This window comes from Taudactylus pleione, unplaced genomic scaffold (assembly GCF_031769625.1).
Source record: "Taudactylus pleione unplaced genomic scaffold, aTauple2 ptg000478l, whole genome shotgun sequence".
NCBI lineage: Eukaryota > Metazoa > Chordata > Amphibia > Anura > Myobatrachidae > Taudactylus > Taudactylus pleione.
The window spans coordinates 3,579,080-3,602,658 of NW_028284880.1; the positions used below are offsets into that span (position 1 = coordinate 3,579,080).

Consider the following 23,579-nt stretch of genomic DNA (forward strand, 5'->3'; position numbering starts at 1 on the left):
CCTGCACATCCCTAATATAAACTAGTTCAAGAGCAAGATGCAAATTATATGGCTGCAATCCTGAAAAGCACAGAATTTGGTTGTGGAGCAACTAGATCTAAAACAATTGCTACAAGTCAGGTTTGGTAGACAATAACTTTACCTGTTGAAACTTTAGTCTAGTGACTGCAAAAAGCTAGAACATATAACTTTAGTCTTCTGCTAAGTTTAATGTCACATTGTTTGTGTGGGGTGTCCTAGAGTCTGATTCTGAGTGACTAAAATCATAATGTGCACGGGTCTTGTGGATTTCAGCATACTATGTAGTGGTCACTCTAGAAAGGGGCACTTCTCCGTGCATGCCTGAAAGGGGGCCTGGCCACGAGAAAAGGGGAGTGTCTTAAAGACACACCCCCTCTCCATCACTCTTGGGGGCGTGCCCGGTACTTAGACATACCGGGCAGCCCCCAGGCTGCTCTGTCTCTGAATAGATCCCGGACGCATGCATCTTTTTTAACAGCTATTTATCCCACCCGCGGGTGGGGACGGCACCTGGCAAGTTGTTTTAGTGGACCCCCACTACAACAGCAGGGCACATTCTACCCAGTTGAAAGCAGTCCGGGGAGTGGCGCCCAGCTAAACAGTCTAGCAGGAACGTTACTGTGCATTTTAACAAGAGAAATTGGCTTCTGCACGTTCGCTAGATCAAGTATATGCAAAGTTCGCTAGTGCGTACAGATAAATCTGTATGTCAGCGGAGCACACTGCGTGTTATGGGAATTTCTAGGCGTTGACCCATGTCGGCACATGTATCTCTTTGGTCTGGTGGGAATGCCAGGGGGCCCCTATTTCAGACTGATCTTTTGCGCTCAGCATAGGGAGCAAGTCCAGATCTTAAGACTGTCATGACAGTGGACGTAAGAATAGTGGGCGCGATAGGCAGCGACATGCAGACAAACAGATTTTTAGTCTACACGGAACCTTGTGTTAACATAAGGCAGTAAGTAGGCTAATGTGGCCGTGGATCCGTCCAACGCAGGCCCTTAATGTGTACAAATAAGCAGCTTATTAGTGATGTGACTAGGGCACAGGTTCTCAAACTCTGTCCTCAGGACCCCAAACAGTACATTTTTTCCAGGTATCCTCACAGAATCACAAGTAAAATAATTAGCTCCACTTTTGGAACTTTTAAAATGTCAGTGAGTAATGAATACACCTGTGCACCTGCTGGGTGACCTGGAAAATGTGACCTGTGTGGGGTCCTGAGGACCAAGTTTGAGAACCACTACACTAGGGGATGTAACCCCTTTTATAAAACACATTCTCAGGAGTTTCTTTACCGCTACCCCAAATGTGTGTTGGTGACCTAAACAAAATTCTTAACGTTGTGGTGTGGTAACAAGTGGTTGGAAAAATGTTTAACATGAGTACTTTAATTTTGTCCAGTTGGACAGCAAACTCTTGTACAGAACTTCTGGTCTCAACCGTGATGGCTCAACAAGAGGTATATTTGCTAAGCAACATTTGTGGCCGTGGGATTTAAAGCGACAATAATGGAAAACACTACAGGATTTGTAGTTAATGCTGTTTTTAAATATCCATGGTTAAAACCGCTACTTGGCAATGATTAAATTGATCTCTTGACTTTGACAAGTTAATAGCTGGATGCTAATGTTTACTTTGTACATCTGTGTATATTGGTAACTACACCCAGTTTCTTCAGGGTTCACAGGAACTGCTTTGGGGAATGTAGTTGGAGTGACCTTATGCACCAAACAGCTACAGCTTTGGAGCTCCCAGCATGCACTGGTCCTCCCTATATACCCCGCCCTCAGCCACAGGCTTTCAGGTTTTTTGTGTGGGGCGTGGCAAGACCAGTCGCACCTGTTATACAGCGGGGACTGCCTAGGCATCCCAAGCTTTTTGTTATGTTATGATTTACCTTCGTTTTTGAACTTCAGAGTTTAGTGGTACCAGGTGCCAATAATGACCTGTACCGTGACTCCTACCTCTGCCGAAACACCAGTGCCACTATATGCCCTGAGGTTTTTGGCATGGCTTAGCAGCGGCTTTTGCTGAGGTCCAGACTGCAGTCTGATCACGGAGATGTCAGGTAAGTGATTCCTCACGAGGAATCATGCGTGGCAGTCCTGGCCTCTGGTGTAGACATATCGGAGGCGGCTGTGGGTGAAGGCCTCGTGTAACGTGTCCTCACTAAGGTGGCCGGGACCATATCGTCTGTTGCCAGGGACGGGTGGTAGGGTGCACTAGTTGACATCTTGCTCCTGTGAGGTCAGTGTACACTGCCGTCAAAATCGCAGCCTAGAGGAGATGGGCGCTACCCCGGCTGCTCCTCGCCGAGGCGCAAACTTTGGATTCCTGTGTCTGGTTTACTATATTACTCAGTGGAAGACAATCAGTCCCTTGTGGATGTCCCCTCTGGTGAGGGTGGTTAGAGCTGTCCTCAGTATAGAGGAAGAGGAGGTTTCACTGACATCCAAGGCTCCGGTCTTGGACGTCAGAAGATGGTTAAGGATTATTTCCCTCAGTCTGCGCAACTGACGAATCTCATGTCTGATGCAATATAACCTCTTGATACCCATTTGCACTTGGTGAGTGTAACAAATGGGATGTCGTCCCCCCGACGATAGATGCTCATGTTACAAGATTGATCAGGAGCGCTACGTTACCCATTCCTGTAGCATCCTCTTCGAAAGTGGTTACAGATGGAAAGCTTGACAATTATTTAAAATCAATGTTTCTACTTCAGGGTCCATAGGGTATCCACAGGATACCTTGGGGTATAGGTGTGACGTCAGTCGCTGGGCACCATAGAGTTAAGCTTTTCAGCCTCCCAGGATGCACTAGGGTCCCCCTCCTATACCCCGCCCCCGAGCCAAGGCACCTCAGTTTAGTTTGGTTCCCGGCCGGCGTCGGGTGCACCTGTCGGAGTGGGGGGCTAGAAGAGCCCCTGAAGCTTTCTTCAGTGCAGCTGTGGCTGCACATCTGGATGTACAGCATGGACAGTCAGTCCTGACGTCCATGCTGTCTTCCCTACACCCTCGCCGGTACCAGAACGCCGGTACCGATCCGGGGATGCTGGTGAGCATCTGGGGTCACAGCTAGCGGTGACCCCAGATGTTCCGGACCATGGCCGGATCCAAGGGGGACAAAGGTAAGCAGCGGGGTCCCGCAGTGGGTCCCCGCTGGTCACATGGTCCTAAGTCCCCAGGCAGGGGGCTCCCTGGGGACTGGCTGCAGCGTGGAGCCAGGCGACCAACCTGCGCTTTCCACTACCCCCTGGGACAGCGGACCGCAGCAGAGCGGTAGCGCTGCGGCGTCCCAGGGGTTAAATGCATGCCAGGGGAGCGCGCCTTCCCTGTCTCACAGCCGGCGCCTCCCCCGCTGCACACAGCCCTCTCTGCATGCTGCCGACTGGTCCTGTGGCAGCGCTCCTCCCCCAGGCCAGCCTCCTCTCTGCTCCTCGGCGGCCATCTCCAGAACGCATGGTGAAGCTGCTGGAAGCGCTGGACGGAAGCATCGTGGTCTGGGTCCCCCCGCATACCTCTCCTCCGCTGTGGCTCAGGTCTGTGTATGCAGCGCTGTGTCCTACCAGGCCCTGTGTCTGTGTAGTTGAGTGATCAGCGCTGTTAGTGCAGGAATTGTTTTCTCTGCATTGTATGTGACTGTGCTAGCGCTGCCTGTAACTTTTCTTCTCTAAACTGTCAGCTTTATTACTGTCCCTGTTCTTTCTGCTAAAGCCCTTGTGGTGCGGTGCTGCAGGGTGGTCTCTCGCCTATTTAATACTTAATTGGTGAGAGAGGTCACATACGTGGTGCCATCATGTCTGAAAGTGATTTTCCCCTCCGGCTACAGTGTACCACGTGCAAAGTACCGTTAACGGAGGGGGAGGGTAGCGCGGAGGGCCTTTGCCGGCAGTGTTTGTCCATGGCGCGGCCTATTACGGTTACAGCACCGGTACAGGAGCTGCCCTGGGCTTGTTTCGCTCAGGCGTTAACAGCCTTAGTGGGCCAGTTAGCTCCGCAGCCCGTGTTTACTCCGATGGGTTTGTCCCAGCAGTCTGTGGTGTCGTCACCCATGCAGGGGTTCCCACGACAATTGGTGGTACCCCACAGTCTCCCTATTTCCCCGCTCCCGGGTTCTCAGGAGCCAGCGTGGGTTAACTCCCTGACGAGTTCTGTACAGCACTTGTCGGATGTGTTGCAAGGGGAGTCTGTGATGCGGCCTCATAAAAGGCCGGTGGTGTCTCTGTCCGCTCCTTATGAGGATGACTAAGGGACGTCTGATGATGGGGAGATTCTGGATCCTTACCATCAGGAACCTCTCCATACTAAGGACGCTGATGCGAAGTCCAAAGTATATATTCCTGGACCTATTCGGGCGGTCCGCACAGCCTTGGTGATTGAGGACGAAGTTCCCCCAGCGGCTAAATCTAAGTATGCCTTTTTCAAAGATGTGAAGGGCGATGCCACAGTCTTTCCTCTTTCGGGTCAGTTGGTGGACCATTTAGAGGAGGCGTGGAAACAACCTGGCAAAAGATACCAGCCGCGGAGACGCCTGGCGGTGGCTTATCCGTTCGCGGATAATTATTTTGCTAAGTGGGAATCCCCTCCACAGGTGGATTCTCACGTGACCCGTCTTGTCCGTAGTGCCACATTGCCGATGCCATCCATGTCCTCCCTTAAGGATGCTACGGACCGCAAGGTAGAAATCTGCCTGAAGTCCGCTTATTCCCTTGCAGGGGGGGCAGCACGGCCGGCTATGGCCATTTGCTGGGTTGCCAGAGCGATGGAGCGCTGGGCGGATTCATTAGAGGCTTCTTTTGAATCCGACTGTCCGGCCGAACAGGCAGAGTTGATTGGCAATCTCCGTGATTCGGCCACCTACATCAACGAGGCGGTTGGTGTCTAGAATTTCTTCAGCAGCGGTAGCTGCTCGTCGCACCTTGTGGCTGCGATCCTGGAAGGCGGACGCAGATTCCAAGAAAGGTCTGGAAGCGTTGCCGTTTACCGGAGAAGTTCTCTTCGGTCCGGATCTGGATAAGATTGTGGCCATGCTGGCGGCAGCCAAATCGGCTTGTCTCCCGTCGGCCGCTGCTCCTTCTGGTTCTGGACCATCGTCCTTTCGGTCATCTAGGGCCCAGGGCAGGCCCAAACCACAGTCGTTTCCTCGACAGGCTGGCCCTAAGAAATCGGTCAAGCCCCGGAAGCAGGCATGGAGTACCAGACGTCCGGCCCCCAAGCCAGATGACAAGCCTGCGGCCTGACGGTCCGGGCCTCCCTTTGGGGGATCCCAGGGTGGGAGGCCGCCTGCTACAGTTCGCCCAGTGTTGGTCGACCACTACGACAGACACTTGGGTTCTGGAGGTGGTTTCCCACGGATACGCCCTCTCCTTCCGGCACAGACCCCCGGCTCGCTTCTTCACCACGGGTCTACCATCAGACCGGAACAAGGCTACGGAGCTGCGGAAGGTATTGCACACTATGCTCCAGGCTCGAGTTATAGTGCCTGTTCCATTCTCCCAGAGGGGCCAGGGTTTCTATTCAAATCTATTTTTGGTACAGAAACCCAATGGGTCATATCGTCCGATTCTCAACCTCAAAGCACTCAACAAGTCTTTGCGGGTCCCGAAGTTTCGGATGGAGACCCTACGGTCCATCATTCTGGCGCTGGAACCTGGGGACTACTTGGTGTCATTGGACATACAGGACGCTTACCTGCATGTCCCTATTCTTTTGCGCCATCAACAGTTCCTCAGGTTTGCAATCCGCAGCGACCACTTCCAGTTTCGGGCGTTACCTTTTGGCCTGGCAACAGCACCATGTGTTTTCACCAAGGTGATGGCGGTTATGGCGGCTTCTCTGCGGCTGCAGGGAGTCCGCATGTTGCCATATTTGGACGACCTGTTATTGGTGGCAGGATCTCCAGAGCTCCTGTTACGCCACTTGGACCTGACCATTGCACTGCTGCAACGGCACGGCTGGCTAATCAACTGGCAGAAGTCCACTCTAATCCCGTCTCGGAGGATTCTGCATCTTGGAGCCTTATTGGACTCGGGACAGCAAAGGATCTTCGTGACGGAGGACAAGATCTCTGCTTTACAGTCAAGGGTGCGCAGTTGTCTGCACAGCTGCCGGGTGTCCTTACACTCGGCGATGAGGTTACTGGGCTCCATGGTGTCGGTGTTCGACATGGTGGAATACGCCCAGTTTCACTCCAGACCTCTGCAGCACCTGATCCTGTCCAAGTGGAACGGGCTGCCTCAGTCTCTGAAGTCCCAGACGATTGTGCTCACCCCGGAGGTTCGCCTGTCCCTTGCGTGGTGGTTACAGACGACCCACCTCAACAAGGGACGTCCGTTCTGGGTTCCAAATTGGGTCCTGTTGACAACGGACGCCTGTCTTCGGGGCTGGGGAGCAGTTTCGGGTCCACACTTGTTCCAGGGCAGGTGGACGCCGACAGAAGCGGAGCTTCCAATAAATATCTTGGAACTCCGTGCGGTGTTCAATGCTCTCCAGCAGGCACAGCGGTTTCTCCAGGGTCGCCCGGTGCAGGTCCAGTCGGACAACGCTACCACCGTGGCCTACATAAACAGGCAAGGAGGAACTCGCAGTCGGGCGGCTCTCGTAGAGGTCTCTCGGATCCTGGTTTGGGCGGAGCGCAATCTTCCGGCCATATCAGCGGTCTTCATCCCGGCAGTGCTAAATTGGGAGGCGGACTTTCTAAGTCGCCAGGACGTTCATCCGGGGGAATGGTCCCTGCACCCGGACGTTTTTCAACTACTGGTGGACAGGTGGGGTCTTCCAGAAATCGACCTCATGGCGTCCCGGCACAACAACAAGTTGCCGGTGTACGGGTCTCGCACAAGAGACGAAGGGGCGTCTCTGGTGGATGCTCTGTCCGTCGGTGGACGTTCCGGTTCGCATACCTGTTCCCTCCGGTCTCCCTTCTTCCACGGGTAATCCGGAAATTCAAACAGGAAGGAGGGACGCTCCTGTTGATAGCTCCCGCGTGGCCCAGACTGCACTGGTTCTCAGACCTTCGTGGTCTGTCCGTGGACAGTCCTCTGCGGTTGCCGCTACGACCGGACCTTCTGTCTCGGGGTCCTTGCCTTCACCCGGACCTGACTCGGCTGTCTTTGACAGCGTGGCTGTTGAGACGGCCATGCTGAGGTCCCGGGGGTTTTCCAGCTCTGTGGTGCGTACCATGTTTCGAGCTCGGAAACCGTCTTCCGCGAGGATATACCATCGCGTGTGGCATACGTTCTTCCAGTGGTGTCGACCGAGAGGTTATGCACCGCGGGAGTTTCGTCTGTCTCGGATTCTCGCCTTCCTGCAAGCGGGACTAGATCATGGGCTTCGCCTTGCTTCTTTGAAGGTACAGGTTTCGGCCCTATCTGTCTGGTTTCACCGTAGGATTGCTACAATCCCGGATGTGCGCACCTTTATGCAGGGTGTTCTTCGCATCCAGCCGCCCTTTGTTCCACCTGTGGCGCCTTGGGATTTGGCTGTGGTCCTGAGGGCTCTCCAAGGACCGCCGTTTGAACCACTGGATCAGTGGATCTTAAATGGCTAACAGCTAAGACTGTTTTCCTTCTGGCCATTGCTTCGGCCAGACGTGTTTCTGAGTTGGGGGCTCTTTCTTGTAGACCCCCTTTCTTGGTTTTTCATGGGAACAGGGCAGTGCTCCGCACTCGGCCCGAGTTTCTTCCCAAAGTTGTTTCCCAGTTTCATGTTAACGAGGAAATAGTTGTTCCGGCCTTTAACTCACCAGGTCTTTCCCTGGGTGAGGCCTCTTTGGATGTTGTGCGGGCCTTAAGGACTTATGTTGACCGCACTTCTTCGTTTAGGAAGTCGGACGCTTTGTTTGTCCTCTATGGCTTCCGTAAAAAGGGTTGGCCTGCTTCAAAGCAAACTTTGGCAGCCTGGATCCGTATGGCTATTTCTGAAGCTTATCTTCATGAAGGCCTACCGGTCCCTCCTTCTCTGAAGGCTCATTCCACTAGGTCTGTGGGTCCTTCGTGGGCAGCTTGACGTGGTGCCTCGGCAGTTTAGATCTGCAAGGCTGCTACGTGGTCTTCTGTCCATACCTTCGTGAGGTATTACAGGTTTGACACCTTCGCCTCTCAGGATGCTTCCTTCGGGCGGCGGATTCTCCTTTCTGCACAGGAGCGTCCCCACCCTTAAAGGATACTGCTTTGGGACATCCCCAAGGTATCCTGTGGATACCCTATGGACCCTGAAGTAGAAAATATGAGATATGGTAAGAACTTACCCTTGTTATCTCTATTTCTACGAAGTCCATAGGGTTCCACAGGACTCCCGCCCTGTCGCACCTGTACTGCAGATGGGCTTTGCTCTGGTCACCGGTTTTCCGTCTCCCTCTGGTGAGAATGTGATTCTTGTATGTGGCCAGATTTTTTTTCTCTTCCTTCTCCTCCTCCGGCCTATGGCTTGATAACTAACTGAGGTGCCTTGGCTCGGGGGCGGGGTATAGGAGGGGGACCCTAGTGCATCCTGGGAGGCTGAAAAGCTTAACTCTATGGTGCCCAGCGACTGACGTCACACCTATACCCCAAGGTATCCTGTGGAACCCTATGGACTTCGTAGAAATAGAGATAACAAGGGTAAGTTCTTACCATATCTCATATTTTTCATTATCTGGAGCAATTACCAGACCAGCTATGGCTGTAGCCTGGGTAGCCAGGCTACAGTTGTCTGGTATGGAAGATTGGACAAAATCTCTGGAAGATACTATGCCCGATGCAACCAGAGAACAAGTCTCTTCTCAGTCAAATGTGAGAAGCAGCTATGTATGTGGGGGAAGTGGATATTGACGCAGGTTTCTTGGCTTCTAGGGTCTCGGCAAACTCTGTTGCAGCCCGAAGTTCCCTTTGGCTGAAGACCTGGAAGGCGGATGCAGGGTCCAAGAAGGCGGTCGAATCGTTGCCTTTTGCAGGGAAGGTACTGTTTGGAGCAGAGCTGGATCACAAAATAGACTTCTTTGGCCAACACCGGAGTCTGCTGCATTGCCATGCACGACTACCTCTAAATTTAGGCAGTCAGCTATCCTTTCGCTCACAGGTTGGAGACTGTCATTCCCACAGGAAGCCGCAGGCCAAGAAATCTTTGTCAACCAAACTTCCTGCTTCCAGGCCAGACAGTAAGCGTACTGTCTGATGGGGCGGGCCTAGGGGAAGGTGGATAGCAGGGTTGGAAGCTTACTTCTACAGTTCACCCAGGCCTGGCATCAGACTACTACGGATGCCTGGGTCTGAGAGCTGGTCTCATGGCTACGCCATAATGTTCCTGAGGCATCCCTCTCAGAGGTTTGTTGGTACAAGCCTGTCTTTAGACCTGGTCAGAGCTTCGGCCTACGGGGAGTCTATTGGGGCCCTCCTGATGTCAGGAGTCATAGTCCCCGTCCCTGTGATGCAACAAGGAAGGGGTTATTTAAATTTTTTTTATTCAAAAACCAAATTGGTTGCATCGCCCTATCCTGAAACTGAAATCTCAACAGATTCATCAGGGTGCCCAAATTCCATATGGAAACCCTACGGTCAATTATGCTGGCGATGGAGCCTGGAGATTTTGTACTATCCCTGGACATACAAGATGCATATCTGCATGATACAATTGCACAAACCCCACCAAGGCTTTCTGAGATTGGCGATGGATCAGCAACATTACCAATTTTAGGCTCTACCCTTCAGTCTAGCCACAGCCCCTCGGGTATTTACCAAGATAATGGCAGTCATGACTGCTAGTCTCAGGCAGTTGGGATACTGCCATATTTGGAGATGTTGCAATGTAACCTGTAGATGACTATTGTCTGCTTACAAGAGCACGGCTGGGTAATCTATTGGAAAAAGTAATCTTTCTCCAACTCGGCAGATGTTGCACTTGGGGGTATTGCTGGACTTTCTGGGACAGAGGATTCTTCTAACAGAAGACAAGATTGTGGCACTACAGTCTCGTGTGTGTAGTCTTCTCTGCATGCAAACAGTGTCGGTACACTTGGCAGTGCAGGTGCTGGGCTCTGTGGTATCCACATTCGACATGGTGACCTTTGCCCAGTTTCACTCCAGGTCCCTGCAACAATGGATCCTAGCTGGGATGGTCAGTATCATCATATAAAGTCTCAGATGATTCTCATCTTGCCAGAGGTTCGGCTCTCCCTCGCTTGGTGGCTGGAGACTACTCATTTAAATGAATGCCGTCCGTTATGGGTACCGGTTTGGGTACTTCTCACCACAGATGCAAGTCTGCAAGGATGGGGAGCGGTGACAGGTCACCACACCTTTCAGGGAAGGATGGTTCAGGAAAGTTTCCTACCAATAAATATCTTGGAGCTTTGTGCAGTGCACAGAGCGCTCATACTGGCACAGGGCAGGCCTGTCCAGGTTCAGCCGACAATGCGACAGCAGTGGCCTAAATCGATCATCAAGGAGGCACACAGTCTGGCTGCCATGAAGGAAGTGGCAGAAATTCTGCTGTGGGCAGAATGCCATCTTCCAGCAATCTCAGCAATATTCATCCCAGGTGTACTGAACTGGGATGCTGACTTTCTAAGTCGCCAGGACATACATGCTGGAGAATGGGCATCACTTCAGAACCACAAGATCTCCAGGTATGCGTCCCTTTGAACCCTTGGATATGGTGGACTTGTGATGGCTGACAACGAAAACACTTTTTCTACTTTCTTCAGCTCGCAGAGTTTGACTTTGCAGCACTGTCATGTCGTTCTCCATATTTGATTTTTCATCAAAATAGAGCTGTCCTCCGTACTAAGGCAGGCTACCTTCTGAAGGTTGTTTCCCGTTTTTTCATATAAATGAGGAAATTTTAGTCCCGGCCTTTCAGTCTTCAGACCGGTCTACAGGTGAAGCTTTCCTGGATGTGGTTCGAGCACTTCGTATTTACGTGGATCGTGCCAACTCCATTAAGAAATCGGAGTCTGTTATATGGATTTCACAAACTAGTCTGGCCAGCAAACAAACTTTGGCTCGCTAGCTTCATATGACTATTTCTCAAGTCTATACACAGGCTGGTCTCCCTGTCCCTAACAAGGTGACAGCACATTCTACTCGGTCTGTGGGAGCATCATGGGTGGTTAGATATGGTGCCTTGGCTGAATAGCTGTGCAAGGCAGCCACTTGGTCTTCCGTCCATACCTTTTATCAAATTCTATGCATATGATACTTTTGCCTCCCAGGATGCTTCCTCTGGACTGCGGATTCTCCTCTCTGCACAGGAGCGTCCCCACCCTTAAGGGAACTGCTTTAGGATGTCCCCAAGATATTTCTTGTGGACCCTGAAGAAGAAAATAAGTTAAGGTATAACATACCTTTTTTAACTTCGAGGTCCACAGGGCACCCACCCTGATGCACCTGGCTCCAGTTGGAATCTGTTCTTTTGCCTTTTTGTATCAGATTCCCTCTTTGTATTTTGAGTTTCCTGTGTACATTGTACTTCTCCACTTTCCATCTTGCAGTTAGGCTTGTTTACAAACTGAATGCCTGTGGCTGAGGGAGGGGTATTTAGGGAGGCGGACCAGTGCATGCTGGGAGCTCCAAAGCTGTAGCTGTTGGGTGCATTGGATTGCTCCAACTGCATTCCCCAAGGTAGTTCTGTGGACCCTATGACCTCAGGGGGGAAAAAAGTTAACAAAAGAATGCTATACCATAACTCATTTTCTCTGCTACTCCGTAACAATTGGCAATAATCGAGGACAGGCGTTAACTAGTCTGCTCCCCATTTTATACAGTGAAGCTATTAAGTTATTCAAAAGTCCACATGGCAAAATTGTCATTCCTCCATGACGACCTTACCAGCTATATGTTGAATATACTGCATACTAGCTGTATGCTGTAGCAAAAGACCCCTATTAGCAGACCTGTATTGCAGAGATACAACTCTTGTCTTGTGTCCTGCAGTGATACTTGGCACCTATAAGTCCAGCCACCTGTTGCACATAGATACCCCCCCCTCTCCGGGTGTGGTATGTATGCTTGGCATAACAACTATGATCATGTCAGCATTAATCTTCTCTACATGGGTGACATGATAGAATGGCGATCTGACATCCCTTGTGGCCCAGCCGCCATGGGACCAGCACTTCTGACGCGGGCGTCTGAGTGATATTTTATCCCTAACTGTCTTGGAAGCACCTAACCGTAACTGTCCGCGTTCTGAGAATGGCGACATTGTGAGGATGGCAACTTTGTAGCTGTCGACCATGTGACCAGATGCACTCATCCTCTCTACACAAGTGTCGATTTACCAGTAACTGTTACATGGTGGGAGATGTGTCAAACCTAAAGAGGACAGATTAAGTTACCCATAGCAGCTAATTGGGTTTTAGCCATCACTTACATATTTTATCCTATAAAATAGAGAAGCTGACTGGTTCCTAAGGGCAACTTCACTGGTCCTCTTCAGAAAGTTTGATGCACATGCCCGATAGTCTTGTGAAGTTGACAGGATGGTTTATTAAAAGCTTGCCTTAATGGATCGCGTGTGTTTTTATCACAAGTAAAAAATTCCTTACAGACCTCCCAGTTGACTATTCGATAAGTCCATGGGTGAGTTCCATAATCTCCTAGTTCTAGCTACAGATTCCATTTCTTATAAGAGATATCCAATCCATGGTAATGTGGCTGTTAGATTCTACCAGCCTCCTCTTAGATGTCCTATAGCTACTCTGCATTAGGTTGCTTGGAATTGTTATTGAGGCTCATGCATGGAATGTAACGTTATAACTATCCTCTCTCCCAGCATCCCACCACCAGCCCCAATGCCGACCGATGAGAAATATCAAGCTCTCCCTGAAGCTTGGGATTGGAGAAACATGCAGGGAGCCAACTTTGTCAGCCCTGTTAGAAATCAAGGTACTGTATGGCATTGCAGAACACATGTTCATATCTGCGGCAAAAGAACCCACCATACACATCGTGTAGACTGAAAAAACAAAACTGATATTGTGCCACTTGTGTTCGTTTTAAATCCAGTATTGTCAGTGCCCAGTGTGACAGCATGGACCCAATTAGGGCACTTTCTGCTGTATGGCTTCCACGGTATACCATCTGCTCTCCTGGTAGGGTCGAATGATCCTTATTGCTGTCCCATCCTTTCTAGTTAACTGAAGTAAAGCTCAAATGGGTTAAACAGATCCTGTTACCCAAGGCTGAAACTACTGGGCTCTTAGATGAGCATTGCATCGGAATTTGCTGAAAACAAATGGGGAGGTGGGGGGGGGAGACTAGTTCTGTTGCAAGGTCAGTTTTCAGAGTGGTCGCCCACAGCCTGGACCACTTGGATAGCTATGTGAGCATATTCTGGCCCCCATTTATTAGTGATGGAAAACACCAGCGCAAGTTTTCGTTTATCACTGATGCAAGCGGATAATAAACTGGTATTTACCAATACTTACCCCTCCAGCGAGGTTCTGCGAAGTCCTCCACTGGGTTGCTGGCACCCTAACCCTGCCAGTGACGGGGGTCCTGTGTTGTACATATGTGCGACGGTCAGTCTGCGCATGTGCATGACACGGACCCGGCAATACCCTGAATGCTTTAAGTCTGATATGCACCTTTGGATCTCCATTTTTGCCTGCAATGGGGGCTGCATCGCTCTCGCCATCTAAAAGATGGTGAGAGCGATGCTTGACAAACGGCGGTAATCTTAGAAATACCGCTGTTTGTTAAATCCATATAGGGTGGCATAACTCCTTTTAGTGAGCGCTAAAGGGGGTCATGCATTGTTGATAAATGGGAGCCTCTGTGTTCCACGTGTCTGGGTCTTGTACATGGGTTTCTTATCCTCAGTAAATACTGGGTTATCTTGCTGTCTAGTCGGTAATACTCTATAGAGAGGTCATCGTGGTAATAAACGTTGCGTAGAGAAAAATCTGAAGGGTGTTTACACTTGTGTTTTATTTTAGGGAGCTGTGGGAGCTGCTACTCCTTTGCTACAATGGGAATGCTGGAGGCTAGAATTAGAATCCTGACCGGCCGTCGCCAGACTCCTATACTGAGCCCTCAGCAAGTCGTGTCCTGCAGTAATTACTCTCAAGGTAACGACCTAAATTCTTTATAGGGTTTTTGGAAATAAATCTGCCTTTTACAGTTCAACAAATTAGGCTCCTAGTACAGGGAGGGATTGTATTGTGCTTTTTTCTTCATCCATATTGAGGGGGAGGGAACAGAGCTTTGGGTAATAGTGTAGGAGCTGAGAGAAGTGTTCTCATCCCTCACTAGCCGCCCTCAGTCTTATTACTATAGAAGGCTGTTGGGGCAGCCTTACATCCAGCCTGCCATACGAACCGTGCACGGCAAGCTTTGGCTCTGTGCTGTTGCCGAGTACAGCATCAAACTTGATCCAGCAAGAAGTAGGCACCATTCTCCTGTGCAGGGAAGAAGGAGCTTGGTGCTCTTCTGCCAGTCACGTAGACAGGTGCCCCCTCCAAAAAAGACATTTGTGTAGTAAGGTTGACACGGCACACACCATCAGGGCGAGCGCAGACTACATATAGGCAGTAGATTGCTTGCAGTGGCAAACATGCAACGTTTGTAAATGCAGAATTTGCTGCAAATTGGTCACAGGTGGTGACTTATTGCTGTATTTTAGCATTTTCTTTAGCCAGTGTCTGAGTTCGTGTTTTGTTTTGAAAACTGAGCCTGACTGACGGAACTCCCGTGCAATTTATGTGCGGACTGTTACTTTACAGATCTCGCACTAGAAAGCGTATAAAGGCCCCCATACATCAGCAATTGATAGCAGCAATCTGCAATCGATTGTATGTAAAAATCTTTCCCTTTTTCAATCTATTTCAAGCCTCCATTCATTACACTTGAACATCAGTATCAGCCAATTGTTTATGCAGAACCCACGCAAATTTGAACTGGTCTCTCAGAAGACTTGGCCACGTGACTAATGTTGTTTTATGATAATGCAAAGTAATTCTACACAAAGTTGACAAGGTTTTTTTTTTTTTGTTTTGTTTTTTTCAATTACAAGAAAGTGAATAGTATTTTAAAAAGTAGACCACCTACTTCTAAACAGAGAGCAACCCTAAGTTTATTGGGGCCAGGATGCATGAGTCCTGGGCATTAACTTCCCTCTTCTAAATAAAGGTGCTGCAGGATGGTGGAGATGTGGTACCCCCTGCCGCCCTCATTCCCCTGGGCCTGCACTGTTCTCTGTAGTGCAGTGTAATGAACGCCAGACCCCTCGGGGCATAATGTAATTCTGCCACCTGGTAAGAATGATTTCCCTCTTTGGACTCATGCGCTGCTGAGAATGAGTGGGACTCCTCCTCAACATATACACCTAAAGTGCTAAGAATGAGCCCTGCCCATCCCTAGTGCTAGTGTATGTCTTTGACAATCCCTACCAATCCCAAGCTAGACATAATTGCAGGAGTCTGCTCTCGCATGATATCTCCCTTAACCCTTAGAATGAGCCTATTTGCTGCAATAGAATCTGCTCTACCTGCATAGGGGAGAGGCTGATATTCCTAACCTGGAATTGGTGGTAGAGTACAGCTGTGTGGAATGTTGTGTAATTCGTGGGCTCAATGTCTTGTCGTTCCAGGTTGCGATGGGGGTTTCCCTTACCTTATTGCTGGCAAATACGCTCAAGATTTTGGCATCGTGGAAGAGGCCGAAATTCCGTACACTGGCGAGGTCGAGGCCTGCACTCTTAAAAAGGACTATTATAAGTACTATACCTCCGAATACCACTATGTGGGAGGGTTCTATGGCAGCTGCAATGAGGCCTACATGAAACTTGAACTGATTCTCGGTGGCCCTTTGGCGATCTCTTTTGAAGTCTATGACGACTTCATGAGTTACGGGGGAGGGATCTACCACCACACTGGGTTGCAGGATAAGTTTAACCCATTCCAGCTAACCAACCACGCCGTTCTCCTGGTGGGGTACGGAAAGGACTCAAAAACAGGGGAAAAGTACTGGATCGTGAAAAACAGTTGGGGTGACTCCTGGGGAGAAGATGGCTTCTTCAGAATACGCAGGGGCAACAATGAGTGCGCAATTGAAAGTATAGCAGTGTCTGCAGTACCTATTCCCAAACTCTAAAATCTCAGTAATACTGTGAATAGATGGATATGGCTTAATGCTGGAAATTTAAATTGCCAAATGATTTGTGTAACCGTACCTGAGGCTGTGCGGTGGCAATGGATAAATTCTGCTTAAAACCCGTGGCGGCTGCATTTGCTTTCATTGGTTTAAGGCTGATCGTAATGATTAAAATAGTCTGGTCACCATAGGTGATAACACTTCTGCCATTTTCACTGTTATGAAAAGGAAAGAGAAGTGTTATTTAATGTCTTCTGGGAAAGAAGAAAGTGTTCTGTGGGAAAGAGCCTACTATGAGGGCTGCCCATCCAGACTGGTTTACAAGTGTCGTTATGAAACTCTTTTATGCTGGGCATATACTATACAATTATCCATCCAATCTGGCTGGTTGAAATAAAAACCTGGTAATGTATGGGAGCAAATGACAATAGACACTTTGCTAAAACACTGGAAAACAGACAAAAATGGTAATTTGAACAATTGTTTGTTTTTTCCAGTGTTTAAAACTATTTGATCGACTGTCATTTGTTCCCCTACATTACCAGGTTTTCATTCCAACCAGCCAGTTACCTGACAGATCATTGTATAGTGTATGCCCAGCATTAGTAAGTTTGTTTCTGGCTGTAAAGGTTATAGTAAGGTAATGCACCTTACATGATTAATTGGAATATTACTGCTTGCTTCATACATGTACACTTGGACATAAAGGGTTTTTGTGCCTTATTGTGATGTAATCAGGGATTTTTTTTAAAAGAAACAGGTTTTTTTTTATATTAAAGCTAAATAAAGATTTGCTTCTGTGCCAATTTGTTGAGATTCCTTATTTTATAAGTCAAAGTAAAATTATATTCCACAGGAAAGCACCAAAGCAATACTTGTGCTTTGGAAAGTTGTTTGTTGTACTGGAATTGGTATGAAATAGGTTCGATTCCCGGCAGCCCGACATCAGCAGAGATCCCGGCAGCGGAAGCCCGACAGCGCTGGAAATCCCGATCGTGGATAGGTGAGTATCTACTAACCTAACCCTCCTTAGGGGTGCCTAACCCTAACCACCCCCTTCCCCGCTGCCTACACCTAATCCACCCCCCCCCCAGGGGTGCCTAACCCTCCCTCCCCCTAGCATAACCCTCCCGGGGGGGGTGCCAAACCCTAAGTCCCCCCCCCGGGAGCCCTAAACCTAACCCTCCCCCCACCCCCCCCCCCCGCGACTGTCCGCTCGCGGCATCCCAGCGTCGGGGGTAATGCCGGGCGTCTACATCTAGATGCCCGGCATTTCACCCTTGCCGGGATATGACAGTCGGGAAGCCAGCTGCCGGTATTTAGGCAGTCAGCTTCACGATTGCATACCGTTGTACCTATTGTAATAGTTCCCAGCCTCTCATAACCTAGTGGTCTCCTTTCTTACTTTTATATTTTAGCTACAGATGTGTTCACATACATCTATCCTCCGTGCACTACAAGTTGCAATACACAACATGTGATCGACTTTCCCTTTAAAATACGTCTTATTTGCAAAGCGATGCGAATAGCACGAGCAGCTACTGCTAATTAATAGGTTATGCGGCATTACCTGTATTCTGTGTGCAACTGCGGCTGTATCTGCATGCAAAATGCTACGTTAGTGTCACAGCCGCTGACACTAATGTAGCTTTTTGCACGCAGATATAGCTGCAGTCACACACTATATAGGCATGCTGCATATTTTAATCAGCAGAAGCAGTTTGTACGTCCCAGTTACATAGCTTTGCAGGTAAGACCTTTTTAAGGGGAAAAGATGCTCGGCCCTACAGAGTCTTGCTACAACATGGCGCAACTAAAAGGCCTGTTTAACACGCAAGGAGGTTAGATGTGTGTGGTGGACACAGCTGTATGCCACAGACCAGGCATGTGCTGCAAAATGACTATGGACAGTGAATGCCATGCAGACTGCAATGGGCTTGTGATATTTTTGGTTGACGTACATTTTGATATATAGTAGGGGTGAGCGGGTTCGGATTTCTGAAATCAGCCCCCCCGATCCGAGGCAGGCTCGACTTTTCCCGCCTGACTCGGATCTGAAATCGAGGCAAAACGTCATCATCCCGCCTTCCGGGTCTCGCGGGTTTTGGATCCTATATAAGGTACCTGCGTCGGTGACATTTTCTCACTCGGCTGTGGACAGTGAAGAGGGAGGGTGGGAGTTAAGGCAGGGCAGATGTTGTCCACTACTTCAAAGTCCATAGGGGCTGGCTGGACTGTGTTGTGCAGTCAGTTCTCCATAGGGGCTGTGTCCACTCCAAAGTCCTGTGCAGTGTCCCAGTCCTAAAGGGGTGCTGTAGTGTTGTCCAGGGGGTACTCTGTCCATCAGGGGTGCTCCCCCCAAGTGCTTAAAAAAAATAATATATTTTCTGTGTTTGTGAATTGTGTGCGCAGTAGCCGCATGTGCATCAACAAAGTAGTGCCACGCGTGCGCCTGTATCATAAGTAAAGGGCCGGCTGGCTTGAACGTTAAAGGGTTCTGTAACCCCCAAAGTACACTCCAAACCAAAATAATATATATTTTCTGTGTTTGTGAATTGTGTGCACTGTGGCTGCACGTGCATCAACAAAGGAGCAGCGCCAAGCGTGCGCCTGTGTCCCATAAGTAAAGAGCCGGCTGGCTCATTTCTTAAAGGGTGGTGTAACCCACAAAGTGCACTACTCTCTAGCAAAAATAAAAAAATATTTTCTGTGTTTGTGTGCGCTTTAGCCGCACGTATATATCAATATAACATAAATGGAGGACCAAACTTTCTCCGATAAAAATAAAATAGGGAAAGATCAAGAACCACTTCCTCCTAGTGCTGCTGCTGGGCGTTGTTCATCATCCCAGAGAGGAAGTAGGAACATCACTACTTTTACTAAACAATTGACCCTCCAACAGTCCCTAGCGAGGAGGATTAAGTACGACAGCAGTCATCCTGAAGCAAAACGTATAACTGAGGCCTTGACTGCTATGTTGGTGTTAGACGTGTGTCCGGTATCCACCATTAGTGCAGTGGGATTTAGACAATTGATGGAGGTAGTGTGTCCCCGGTTCCAAATCCCATCTAGATTCCACCTGCATCCTCAAAGCAGCAGCGACAAGCGTGCGTCTGTTAAAGGGTGGTGACACCCTCAAAGTGCGCTCCACAAACAATAAAAATATTCTTCTTTTTTTTTTTTTCTGTCTATGTGAATTGTGTGGGCTGTAGCCGCACTTGCATCCTCAAAGCAGCAGCGACAAGCATGCGTCTGTCTGTTAAAGGATTACATCGGTGACAGCATCCAAGTAGGCATGTCAGACAGTCCGTACCTGTACTGGCAGGAAAAATAAACAATTTGGAGGTTCCTGTACAAACTGGCTCTATTTTACCTGAGTTGCCCCGCCCCCCCCCCCCACCCCCCTCATCCTCATCGGTGGATGAGGAGGATGAGGATGACATCTTGCCTCCGTAGAGCCAGTTTGTGCAGGGACAGATTAATTGCCAGCTTGTTTTGTGGGGGCCCAATCGAACAAATCATTTCAGCCACAGTCGTGTGGTAGACCCTGGCGCTGAAATGTTTGGTTTGTTAAAGTGTGCATGTCCTGTTTATACAACATAAGGGTGGGTGGGAGGGCCCAAGGACAATTCCATCTTGCACCTCTTTTTTTTTCTTTGCATTATGTACAGTTTGGGGCCTAGTTTTTCAAACTGCCATCCTGTCTGCCACTGCAGTGCCACTCCTAGATGGACCACGTGTTTGTGCCGCCCACTCGTATCTCTTAGCATAGTCATCCAGCTACCTCGATGCAACCTTTTGAACATAAAAACACTTGTGAGGTGTTCAGAATAGACTGGAAATGAGTGGAAATTAAGGTTATTGAGGTTAATAATAGCATAGGAGCAGAAAAACCTACAAATTCTGTGATTTTAGCTGTTTTTATGCTTTTTAAAAAAAAAAATCCAGATCCAAAACACAAAACCCAGAACCCAAAACACGGAAGGGTGGTTTTGGCAAAACCAATCCAGATCCAAAACACGAAGAAAGATCCAGATCCAAAACACAAAACACGAAAAGTGGCCGGTGCACACCCCTAATATATAGTCAATGTTGACAGTTATGGCGACGTGACAATGTCGACATTTGTTGAACATGTTGTGCGTAAAATGTTGACGTTCTGTAGGGGGCGGTGGTTAAGCAGTAGGTGGAGGATTAGGGTTGGGCTATGGGCAGAGCGGTTAGGTTTAGGCACTAAGAGAAGGGTTAGGAGGTAGAGATACTGTGCCCAAAGTGCCGCTGCATTCGCCAGAAGTCTTCATCGCCAGTCCTATCCAGGTGAGTTACCGCTACATCAGTGTCAACAGGCCTGACCTCATATCTTTCCTTCTTAGTTGCTGGCACAACCTCCTGATGGGTGCACTACATGTATAATTACACATTCCATTCAGTTCTGTAATATCACATATGGAGAAACAACTTTAAATGCATTTGACTCTATATTTCTTGTCCAAGTTTAAGTTTCTTTGGATAAAGAGATGAATAATTTGGGAATTAGTGCAGCATTGGGCGCCAAGCAGTGAAGTGCTGCTGATATTTGTGTACTTTTGTGCATTGTGTGGTTGTCGGGTAACTTCACAAATTCCTTGCTGCTTGTATCGTGCACCTGGTAACCAAACTGCTATGCACCTTAATAATCCTAGAACACTGACGTAAATGGGTGACTGTCAAATATTCAAATGGAAAATAAGACTGTCCTAACTTTTAATATTCTGATGGGGGGGGGGGGGGGGTCAATTCGTTGTGATGTTCCATTCTGGAAAGGCACGTGGTGCCCACCAGCATCGTAAGTTATCTCTTGCTTTCCATAGAACTTGTGATGTTGGCACCATATTTTTGCAGCTGGGCATCGCTCTGAATTGGCACATGAAAATGCTCCCAATATATTGCTGGCCATATGAGACCATGCAATAAATACATTGAGCATTGGCAACTAGTAAAGGAATTTTGCGTTCCTCTATTGTATTTTAAAAGGTTTTGTGACTTGATTTGCAAGAATTTAAAATGGATATGTTGGAAACTTTCTACAGTTTACGTTTCCGCCGTCTCTTTAAAAGGTGATAAATGGGGGCAAATAAATGGAGATCAATTTTTCAAACTTGCTGAAAAATAAAAAACATAAATTTCACGTACAGTATGACCATTCATGATGCACTTTTTTTTTTTTTTTTAAACATTAGTAAGTTCAATCATGTCACACATTGTAGGGGGGGGGGGGGGGGGACTTTTTCTGTTTCAAATGAAAAGAAATAAGATTGCAGTTTCCTTTTCTTCAAACGCTATGCTGGAGGAGATATGGCCGTGGCACCCTCATCACTCCATAAATAAGCTTGCTGTAAAGGGGACCAAATTTATATTTGATTTTTAAACCATCAGCGTGTTTCCAGTGGCCAAAATGTTGGTAATGGGTTGAATAAATCAATGTGCTGAAATATTGTATAAGGACTGGACATCTGCACAGTGGTAAGCATTGCTGCCTCACAACAGTGGGATCATGAGTCTGTCCCCTGCCCCATATGTATGTGCAGGTTTAGTCCACTTTCTGCCCACACTAGGGGACACTGGAGGCTGATTTGGCTGCTGATTAAAAATGGACTGTTAGGAAATTTAGACTAGAAGCTCCAGTAGGGCAGGCACTGATAGGAATGGGAAGTAGTTTCCCTGCAGCACTGTGTAATATGCTGGTGCCCTATAAATCCTTTGTCTATTTAAAGCTACATGATTCTTTCAATCTGGAATGGAACATGCCCAAATCCTACCTTTACAATGTGACAAGGATATAAAAATAAATGCTTTTGTTTTTCCTTTACATTACACATAACACCTGAAGTGGGAATATTTTAACCCTCGTGAATGGCTTACAATTGTATTGAGCATGTGAACATTTCCTGCTCAATTGAGAGCAGCACAGGAGCAGTCATGTGTCGGGGGGCAGGGAAACTGTCACTAATGCTATGTTATGTGTGGAGGGCTGGATTGTGAGTCGCACACTAGTACGCATGTGTCTCCAGTGTAAACTGCCTCGGTATGGTATATTCTTTTTACGGTGCAGTCTGCTACAACTCGCCAGTTTCTGCTGTCTGTGAATATCTGCATATCTCCAATTTGAGCCCGGAGCATACAGATGGGTATATTTCTATTTCCAGCATCAGGTCACTTCTGGTATTTGGAACTGTAAGCTGGCTAATAAAGAGCAAAATAAAAAGGACCTCTTCTAAATATAGATAACCTCACCTAGGTCCGCCATGTCCATAGAGCAGTCATGGTCCTCAAGGCATACTAACAGTCCAGGTTTTAAGGATAGCCATAGTTGAGCACAGGTGACTTAATTAGTACCTCAGTTTTCTACTTCAGGGTCCATAGGGTATCCACAGGATACCTTGGGGGTATAGGTGTGACGTCAGTCGCTGGGCACCATAGAGTTAAGCTTTTCAGCCTCCCAGGATGCACTAGGGTTCCCCTCCTATACCCCGCCCCCGAGCCAAGGCACCTCAGTTTAGTTTGGTGCCCGGCCGGCGTCGGGTGCACCTGTCGGAGTGGGGGCTAGAAGAGCCCCTGAAGCTTTCTTCAGTGCAGCTGTGGCTGCACATCTGGATGTACAGCATGGACAGTCAGTCCTGACGTCCATGCTGTCTTCCCTACACCCCCGCCGGTACCAGAACGCCGGTACCGATCCGGGGATGCTGGTGAGCATCTGGGATCACAGCTAGCGGTGACCCCAGATGTTCCGGACCATGGCCGGATCCAAGGGGGACAAAGGTAAGCAGCGGGGTCCCGCGGTGGGTCCCCGCTGGTCACATGGTCCTAAGTCCCCAGGCAGGGGGCTCCCTGGGGACTGGCTGCAGCGTGGAGCCAGGCGACCAACCTGCGCTTTCCACTACCCCCTGGGACAGCGGACCGCAGCAGAGCGGTAGCGCTGCGGCGTCCCAGGGGTTAAATGCATGCCAGGGGAGCGCGCCTTCCCTGTCTCAAAGCCGGCGCCTCCCCCGCTGCACACAGCCCTCTCTGCATGCTGCGGACTGGTCCTGTGGCAGCGCTCCTCCCCCAGGCCAGCCTCCTCTCTGCTCCTCGGCGGCCATCTTCTCCAGAACGCATGGTGAACGCTGCTGGAAGCGCTGGACGGAAGCATCGTGGTCTGGGTCCCCCCGCATACCTCTCCTCCGCTGTGGTCAGGTCTGTGTATGCAGCGCTGTGTCCTACCAGGCCCTGTGTCTGCGTAGTTGAGTGATCAGCGCTGTTAGTGCAGGAATTGATTTTCTTTGCATTGTATGTGACTGTGCTAGCGCTGCTGCCTGTAACTTTTCTCTAAACTGTCAGCTTTATTACTGTCCCTGTTCTTTCTGCTAAGCCCTTGCGGTGCGGTGCTGCAGGGTGGTCTCTTGCCTATTTAATACTTAATGGTGAGAGAGGTCACATACGTGGTGCCATCATGTCCGAAAGTGAT

General features: G+C 49.0%; 1 protein-coding gene across 1 annotated transcript in view; it reads left to right on the top strand.

Annotated features, from left to right (window-relative positions):
• Nucleotides 1–16,902, top strand: part of CTSC (cathepsin C) — a 34,733-nt gene extending 17,831 nt beyond the window's left edge. Inside the window, exons 5-7 of the mRNA XM_088449046.1 lie at nucleotides 12,777–12,889; nucleotides 13,942–14,073; nucleotides 15,594–16,902. Of these exons, the coding sequence (XP_088305172.1) occupies nucleotides 12,777–12,889; nucleotides 13,942–14,073; nucleotides 15,594–16,096 (748 nt within the window). The 3' untranslated portion in view covers nucleotides 16,097–16,902. The remainder of the gene's footprint in view (nucleotides 1–12,776; nucleotides 12,890–13,941; nucleotides 14,074–15,593) is intronic.
• Nucleotides 16,903–23,579: the final 6,677 nt, after the last annotated feature.